Here is an 8975-nt window from a genome sequence, read left to right as displayed (position 1 = left end):
TGTAGCCTTCCTGTGCTTCATGGGCCTCAGTTTCCCCATCTGCACAACAGGAAAGTGGGGCATATCTGAGACCCACTTCACCATCGTCACCCCAGGATGAGCCTTAGGGTGCAGTCTCTCAGGCCAGGTGGAGGGGGACAGTCGTTGCCTGAGGTGTCCTCTCCTTGCTGGGGACAGGGTAGGACAGGGTAGGGTCTGTGTGAGCCCTGGGCCCCCAGCCTCCATGAAGCCTGTGGGAAGTGGCCTGGCCCTGTGGGGACTTATAGTCCCAAGAGTTTCCAAGCCACAGGCTGACCCCAAAATTAAAGATGTCAGAGCCACAGAGTGGATGGGGCCACAGAGCCAGAGTAGTGGAAGATCCCCTGGAGGACTCCAGAAAATCAGCAAAATCCCTGAGGAAGGGACATCAGGAAGGGGGTCACTGGTCCCTGACGCTGCCTGTTGGGCTCCAGTCTTGGGCATGAGTTGGGAACCTCATCCCTCTCCCCGCCCCTCCTCCCTTCATCAGCCACCAACAGCCCTTCAGCTGATCAATTTCCCAAGGTCAGGCTGCTCAGTGCTTCCTGGGAACGCCCCCCCCCCCCAGCCCAGCTGCTGGCAGGACTCTCCCACAGGAGCCCTGGGGACAAAGGGACCCCGATTCCGACTCCTCCAATTGCTTGCCCAGAAGCACAGGTTGGAGAAGCCTTGGTCACTCTCGACGCTCTGACTCTTTAGCTTAAGAACCCAAGTAGGCACAGTACCCCAAGATCCAGGGTGAACTCCAGGCTTCATGGGGCTTGGGCCTGGGCTCTAGCGAGAACCTGCACCAAACACAAATGTAGTCTGGGTATCTCTATGAGGCCAGCCTGGTCTACACAGTGAGTCCATGTCTCAAAAAACAACGAAAACTAGGCCAGTGAGACAGCTTCGCTGGTAGAGGAGATTGCTGTGAAGTCTGGCAGCCGGAGTTTGCTCCCCAGGCCACAGGGTACTCCTCGCTGCACGGTGTCCTCAGACCAGACACGCACACAACAAACCAGTAAATGTGAAAAAGTAAAACGAGAAACAAAAAAAAAAAAAACAAAAAAAAAAAAAAAAGGCCCCAAACAGATAGGCATGCTGAGGCTTCCCAGTTGAGAGCACTCAGGCTCTCTCTCAGATAACCAAGGCACTCTGGAACAACACTGAGCTTGTGCTGTGCGACCCCGGTCGCCAGCTCATCCTCTCTGGGCCTTTGCTTGCTCCAGGGAGGTCTTGTTGTGGGACCCGGGGTGCCCTGAAATAAAGGGGTCCCCACCCCACAAGACAGAGGCAGGGACACAGCAGCCAACCTTTTCATGTTTTTATTTTAAAGGCACAGCTAGACCCCCACCCTTAGGACAGCGACCCTCCACCTCTCTCGGCGGAGGCCAAGACGACGCACCAAAGCTAACTATATACACAGACACGCATGGGGCTTCCGTGTTTTCAACGTCTTTATCTTTTTTCTTTCTCAGAAGACAAGCTATAGAATACTGGGACGACAAAAGAATACTGAAGAAACCGACTTCAGAACCCTCACGTTTATTGGGGGAGGGGGGAAGGGAAGTTTGCGGGGTGCCCGCCCCACTGCAGTCCCCGCGCCATCGCTTCCTCTGTCCCCTTCTTTCGTGGGTGAGGGAACGGGGCTGGGTGAGCTGGGGCGGATCTGGACCTAGCGGGTGTGCAGTGCGGGAAGCAGAGAAGGGGGACGGGAGCCAAGTTCAGGGCGCACAGGGCTGGAAGGGGCAGCTAGCATTGCGCTGTGTACATTCTGGGCCAAGGCTGGTGGCTGTGGCCCGGGGAATTGTTGCAGGTGGGGGATTCCTCCCGGCTCCCTGTAGTCTGAGGTGTCCCTTTGGGGTCCCCTAGGCCCAGGGTGCAGAGCGAGAAGGCCGAACCAGGACTGGGGTTGGAAGCTTGCTTAGTGACCCAGCTGTGTGCTGTGTGGCCCTTGGAACGCTGCGCCCTCTCTGTGCCTGTCTCCCCGGTGTCCCCCCTCCCCCGCCCCCCTCCCCAGGAGCTAATCCGACTTCTCGCCGTCATCCTCCTGGTGGGTGTCCCCATCGTGTCCGTTCTTGTCCTCCTTGGAGAGGTGGGTCTGAGAGCCCAGCGCAGACAGTGACAGCAGGCCCGTGCCAGCGCTGACGGCAGGGAGCGATGGTGGCTGCAGCCCCACGGGCAGCGGAGTCAGGGGCAGGGCCAGCGCCTGCAGCTGAGACAGCTGGTGAGCTTGGAGCTGCTGCTGCGGGGCGAAGGGGAAAGGTCAGCCCAGGGTCCCGACACCTGCCCACCCAGCTCGCCCGTCAGTCCCCTGCACCCCTGGGTCCCCATGATCTGTCTCCTGACCATCCTGGTCACCTGTCCCCCTGTCCACCCTGGACACCTGTCAATCACCTGTCCGTCCAAGTCATCTTTCCCCTGCCCGACCAGGTCACCCACCAGTGACCTGTCTTGCATGGGCTCACACTTACTCGAATGATGGAGTTCAGCTCGGGAGCCGTGACCTGCTTGGCCCTCTCGATGGCTCCCAGGACCTGCTGCTGATGCTGGAACAGGCAAAGTAGGGTCAGAGGCAGTTCCCTCGGATAACGAGGCAGGCGAGCCAGAAAGGGATTGGTACACAGAAATCAAAGGGGGTGACAGCCTGAACAGTAACTGGCCTGAGTGCGCAAGAGAAGTCCCGTGCTATGGGCCCCGGGGGCTGGTGGTGATGGTGGGGGCTGTCCAGGGGCTTTCCTCTGAAAGCTGGGCTGCAGGAGTCATCTACTTTTACTTGTCAGTCACCCGCCTACTCGAGTCCCTCTCCCCCGTGCCCTGCCCACCGAGGGGGCCCTACTTTCTGCCTTGGATGCAAGGAAGACTCTGCCACAGGGGTCTGACTCCAGCTCCCGCTCTTCTCACCCCTGCTAAGTTCACAGAGGGCGGGCTTGTGCCCCCAGGCGAACCCCACTGCCCCCTGCTGGTGGCTTGCTTACCTCCTGTGACAAATAGGGCAGAACCTGGGCGCAGATGCCATTCAGCCTCTTCACGATTTCAGCCTGGAACACACAGGATCCCCCCTCAGTACCCGGGGGCAATTAGAGGGGACAGAAGGGCCCACTTCTGGGGGTGACAGGAGTGTCCTCAATGCGCAGGGCGGGACTCGAAGGGCACTGGGGTAATGGCGGGGGAAACTGAAGCTTACCTGTTTGTGCATCTCGATGTTCAAGCCGTAAGACATCTCGTAGTACTGTGGGTGGAGAGGGGCGTCAGGGACCGAAAGGGCCTTCTGAGTGGCCTGGCTCTCCCTGCACGGTCCAGCCACGCCACGCCAACCCACCCTGTCCACTGAGCTCCTGTTCTTCAAGACCCCAGCAACCTCCCCTGCTGGGAACTGTGGGTGGGGGTGGGGTGGGCTCTGGTCCTGGAAGGGTTAAGGGATGCCTGGCAGGATGGCCTGCAGGGAGGGGACCATTGCTTCTCTGGCTGTGGCTGGCTTCCACACCACCTCCTCCTCCTGCCACCAAGGACAGCGGGGACCTGGCAGGCCCGGGCTGCGAGCCGATGGGTTGGCACCTCAGCCACTACCTGGGCTGGCGGCCAGGCCGCCCTCGGTCCACAGGGACTCAGTAGCCGGCACCTGCGGTGTGTGGGGAGTCTGGGGTCACCCCGCCCCGAGCCCCCAGGTCCCAGAGGGGGCTTTACCATGACGTAATGCCTTTGCATCTCTGACTTCTCGCTGGCCAGCTTGTCGCACTCCAGCTTGAGGCTGAGGACACAAGGGAGCCAGCTGAGGTCCCCTTCAGGGGCCCGCCTTCTGGAGGGTCAAGCTAGAAACTTTTTGGTTTGTTTGTTGATTCAGGGTCTTATGTAGCCTGGGCTGGCCTTGAACTCAAAATGTAGCTGAGCATGACTTTGAACTCCTGATCCTCCTGCCTCCACCCACTGATGCTGGGATGACAGGCACGTGCCACCAACAGGGTCGCAGCCCTAAGCTGCAAACTGAGAAGGGGCCAAACACCACACCTGGCTGCACCCCTGGGTTTCCTGCAATCCTGGCAGGCAGGTTGCCTCAGTTTTCCCCACTGTGAAATTACAAAAGCAGTCTCAAGGTGGTGCCTTCCTGAGGGACTGATGAGGCCTGCAGAACTTATCATCTGTCTGTTTCATCTTAATGTGTAACTTACTGGACACCCAGAGAGGGCGAGTGAGTGCTTCAAGGTCACACAACCATCAGTAGCCCAAAAACCCAGAGAGAATTCTCCACACACAGATACCTGGCCCAGAGCTACGACGAACAGAGCTAGGGGCACCCCAAGGGGTCCTGGCATCAAGAACTTTCTTCACACCCAGCCTGCTGCCTCTCTGGGCAAGGCACTGCCTTGCCTCCCCCTGCTGTGTGATTGTAGGCCAAGGCCAGCTGCTGTGTCTGTGTAGGCCCTAGTTGCTTCCTCCTTGTAGTAACAACTTTCCTGGCCAGGAGCGTGAGGGTGAGGGATCAGTCCATCAAAGGGCTGGGCCTGCTCACGGTGGTGAGGTGCCTCCCACCAAGCCTGGCAGTGATCCCCAAAGCTGTTCCCTGACCTCACCATGGGGCCACCCCTCAATGTTTTTTGTTTGTCCGTTTGTTTGTTTTTGAGACAGGGTTTCTGTGTAGCCCTGGCTGTCCTGGATTCCCTTTGTAGATCAGGCTGGCCTCGAACTCTGAGATCCACCTGCCTCTGCCTCCCCGAGTGCTGGGATCACAGAGATGTGCCATCACCACTCATCAAAATAGGAGAGACCAACAAACCAACACACCCCTCAGAACTTGGGAGGGTAAGACAGGAGGAGCTCTGTGAGTTTGAGGCCAGCCTGGTCTACAGAGTAATTAAGAGCCTGTCCTGAAAAAAAGTCAAAAGTAAATAAAAATAAAGCCAGGCGAGCATCATTGGGCTGGACCCTGAGCCACCTAGCCGCATAGTGAGTCCCTGTTTTCACAAACCAACAAGTGAGTGGCCGTGCACATGGGTCAGCCACTCAAGGGCCTGCAGCTCAATCACAAGGACAGGAGTTCGAATCCCAGCACCATGAAAAGCCAGCTCCTGGGAGTGGTTGTAACCCGAGCCCCCAGCCTCGGGAGACCCTGGGAGACCATGCACCCCGCAGATCCGGGACGGGTCACCCAGAGCCGTGGCAGGCACAGCAATGGTATCCTAAATTCCTCTTTAAAGTGGAAAAAGTCGGGGGTGCAGCCCCGTGGGCGGACTGCTGACCCAGCACCTGGCATCCGCTGTTAGCAGCTCAAGGGCAGCCTCGGCTACATAGGGAGCTGGGGAAAGCCTGGGCTACTCAAGACCCTGTCTCAAAATAAGTATCACTATTAGAAATAATAATTTTTTTTAAAAATAAAAGAACTCCAGGGCTGGAGAGATGGCTCAGCAGTTACCAGAGGACCTGCGTTCAATTCCCAGCACACACATGGCAGCTCACAACTGTCTGTAATTCTAATTCCAGGGGATCCGACACCATCAGAAACAGACATACTTGCAGGCAGAGCACTAATGTACATAAAATTAAATAACCATAAGTTTAAAAAATAAAATAAAAAAATAAAAACACTCCACAAAAACTATGTTCTTTTTTTCTTGGAGAAAACTAAGGGACTTTCAAAGTCTTTATCATTATCAGCAGCAGCAGCTTGTTTTCTGAGACAGGTTTGCTCTGGACCTCAAACTAGCCCAGAACATGGACATTCTCCTGCCTGTGGGTCTGAGAGCTGGAATGCTGGGCTTGCAGCCCCCACTCACCGCTGGGTTACATGAAATGGGGGTCCAGCCTGGGGTCAAGTGATGCCCTGCGGCAGGGACCCATCTGGCCCATACCTCCCTTCCTCTCTGCAGTTTGCCCCTGGAAGCTGTGACCCCTCTGGGTGATGAGTTTCAAGTCAGAACGGAGAAAAAGGATTTGTGGTGGGAGCAAGCAGACTGGAGGGCTCTGTGGGCAGCCGCAAGCTCCCCTCACTCTACCTGGACAGAAACAGAAGGGGGGCTGTGTGACCCTGAGCCTATTCCTAGCCCTCTCTGCGACCCCGGTCTGTCCTGTGTTAACTGAGAGCCATACATGGGACGGCGACTCTGCAGCCATGAACACTGTGCGCCTCGGTTTCCTCCTCTGCACCCCGGGCCGCCTGCTTGTTTTTAGACACATGATCTCATGTAGCCCAGGCTGGCCTCCAACTTGCTAAGCAGCTGAGGGTGACCTTGACCTGCTGACCTGCTGCCCCCACCTCCTGGGCCCTGAGAGGACAGGAGCACCCCCACCTGGCCTTCTTGCAGGCCACGGAAAACTCTATGGCTTTCTGGGGATCCCTGGGTCCCCCTAGCCCGGGCTCACCTGTGGTACTGCGCCTGTAGCAGCTGGAATTCATCCTTGATGCGGTCGCAGGAGTCGGAGGTGGTGAACTTGAGCTGCTGGGGGAGGTGGGAGGAGCCCTGCGGGGTGCGGGAGGGTGAGCGCCCCGCCCACACCCCACTTCCTGGGCTGCAATTTACAGACCCCAGAGGAAGCCAGGAGGGGGCTGTGAGGCCCCTAGGCAACGGGCGCTCTTATGCTCTGGTCATTTGGGGGACAGGCACCCATTGGGGGGTTGCACCTCTGATCTGCAGTTGCCCCGAGGGCTCCCCAGAGAGCCCCTCTAAGCCAGCCAGCGCACAGGCCTCCCTTCAAAACCGGCTTGGAAGAGGCACCTTCCAAGCTTACCCGTCCCACATTTCCTGTTTCCTCGGGGGGGGGGTGCTCTTCCAGGAGGGGACCCTCCCAAAGCTGTCCAGCCCCGGGACTGCCTCGCGGGGCTACCCCCAGACCCCAGCCAAAGCCATGGGAAGAATCAGGCAGGGAGCTGGTAGCTGGAGGGGGCAGGGGGCTGGCCGGGGTGGGGGGGTGCTGTACAGGGCCGGCAGCTGGGGGCACAGGGCTATAAGTTGGGGTTTAAGATTATCGGATCTGGGGAGCACGGCCAGGAGCAGCGTGTGGGGTGCAGAGCCACTGGGAGCTGGGGTGAGAAGCAAGGCAGACCGGCCCGGGCTTGGATGGGGGGGGGGGGCCGGGAGCGCGGGGGGGGGGGCAGGGCAGTATCCGGCTTCGGACAGAGGAGCACTGCGTAGGGGCACTTGTAGGGGCACCGGGTGTCCCCAACCCTGGTTCTGAGGGTGCAGCATGAGGGCTGGGAGAAGGCAGACTGCCCAGTGCGGGCCTGCCGCTGGAGAAGGGACGCTGGGCCAGGCTGGGGGGTGGCGCTGAGCCCGGATGGTGACGCCAGGCCCGACAGGGCTGGAGGGAGAGACGGGGTGCGGGGCCTGGATTGGGGGTGCGGGGCACCAGACTTGGGGACAGGCAGATCTGAGATGGAAGGAAGTGCTGGGCCCAGGTGGCGGTGGATGCAGGGCCTTGGACTTGGGGGCAGGCCAGTCTGGAAGCGATAGAGCTGGGCCTGGGGGGTGCAGAGCACAGACGTGGGGGTGCAAGGTCCTGGGCTGGAGGACATGCGCGGCCTGGGGTGAGGGGATGAAGGGCCTGGGCTTGGGGTGCTGCGGCTCTGAGCCTGAGTCCCCGAGCTGGGAGACAGGCCGAAGGCGGCTGTAGTGGGGTGCGGGGCCCAGGCCTGGGGGGTGGGCGGGGGTGACGAGATAGGACCGTGGAGTCGGGATGGGCGGCGGATGGGAGGACTCAGAGCCGGGATCAAAGTTCAGGGATCCGAGCTGAAGGGTACAGTGCTGGGCTGGTGGGGTGCTCACGGCCTGGGTGCTGGGGTGCAAGAAGCCCGGAGACAGCGCCCGGGGCTGGGGAACAGGCCTATGGGAGCTGGGGCGCGTAGGGAGCCCGGGGACAGGCCCTGGGCGGGGAGACAGACGGAATCTGAGCTGCGGGGGTGCAGGGCCCTGATGGAGGGTTGCAGTGAACTGGGCTTGGGGTTCAGGGCGAGCTCCGGGGTGCAGCGCGAGGGGTCCTCCTTACCGAGTGCCGGCTTTGCGGAAACATCATGTCAGTCGCGGGGGGCGCGGGCTGCGCCCCGGCTCGGGCGGCTCGGGGGGCGCCGGGCGGCCGCGCTTTGTCCCCGATCGGCAGCTCCGGGGCCCCGCGTCCCGCCTCCTGCGCCGCCCGCCGCCCGCCCGCGCCGCCCGCGCTATTGTGTAATGGCGACGCGGTGCCGCCCGGGCTCCCGCTCCACCTGCCGCGCCCGGCACTGCGCAGGCCCGGACGCCCCACCCGTGACCTTGGCCCCGTGCGCCCCCCCCCCCCCCCGGCCCGGCGGCCCCCCCCCCCCCCCCCCCCCCCCGCCCGGGCGCCCCCCCCCCCCCCCGAGGCCTGCCTCAGTGTCCCCACCCCCACCCCTCGGGCCACAGACTCACAGCCTGGGCGCCCAGGCTTCAGGGTGCATTTATGAAGCTATGAAGCCCCTATGGGCTGGCACGTCCTCTCTGGAGGGTTGGCACACTCAGGGGGCACCCTGGGCAGTAGAGTGACACCTGTCCCACAGAGGTAGGATGGGGTCCCAGGCCTGTTATCGGACTGACTATGGTGTGAAGGCAGGAGCATCAGGAGTTCTGGGCTAGCCTGGGCTACCAGAGACCTTGTCTCAAAACAACAAAAAAAGACGGTTTGCATATAAGTACAAGGCAGTAATACCGGTGCTCAGTAGGTTGAGGCAGGTGGAGGTCAGCCTGGTCTACACAGTGAGGTCTGATGAGACCTGATCTACTGGGGCCCCTATCTCAGAACAGCAAAGAGTTAAAGAGGGCTACAGGAGATGGTGGCCGCCTCCGCCTTTAATCCCAGCACTCAGGAGGCAGAGACGGGAGAGTCTCTGAGTTTGAGGCCAGCCTGGTTTACAAGGCTCTGTGACAGCCAGAGTTACATAGTGAGACCTGTGGCGTAAACAAAATAAAAAGTTAAGAGTTCCCAGGTCCTTGTGCCATCCCAGTACCTAGGGGGGTGCTGAGGCAGGAGGATTG

General features: G+C 60.2%; 1 protein-coding gene across 2 annotated transcripts; it reads right to left on the bottom strand.

Annotated features, from left to right (window-relative positions):
• Positions 1–1309: 1309 nt before the first annotated feature.
• Tle5 (TLE family member 5, transcriptional modulator) lies at positions 1310–8184 on the bottom strand. 2 transcript variants are annotated; one of them, XM_055607603.1, is made up of 7 exons: positions 7978–8184; positions 6358–6455; positions 3688–3751; positions 3188–3232; positions 2979–3041; positions 2475–2549; positions 1310–2245 (listed from the first exon to the last, which is right to left on the bottom strand). In XM_055607603.1, the coding sequence occupies exons 1-7, from the start codon at positions 8002–8004 to the stop codon at positions 2024–2026; spliced, it is 594 nt and encodes a 197-aa protein (XP_055463578.1). In that variant the 5' UTR covers positions 8005–8184; the 3' UTR covers positions 1310–2023. The 2 variants fall into 2 exon arrangements, with proteins under 2 accessions (XP_055463578.1, XP_055463580.1); XM_055607605.1 differs by having other exon boundaries at positions 1310–2242; positions 7978–8161.
• Positions 8185–8975: the final 791 nt, after the last annotated feature.

Source organism: Psammomys obesus, unplaced genomic scaffold (assembly GCF_907164565.1).
Source record: "Psammomys obesus unplaced genomic scaffold, mPsaObe1.curated_primary_1811, whole genome shotgun sequence".
NCBI lineage: Eukaryota > Metazoa > Chordata > Mammalia > Rodentia > Muridae > Psammomys > Psammomys obesus.
Note: the sequence above shows the minus strand (reverse complement) of the source record. Positions and strands in the feature narration are given on the sequence as shown.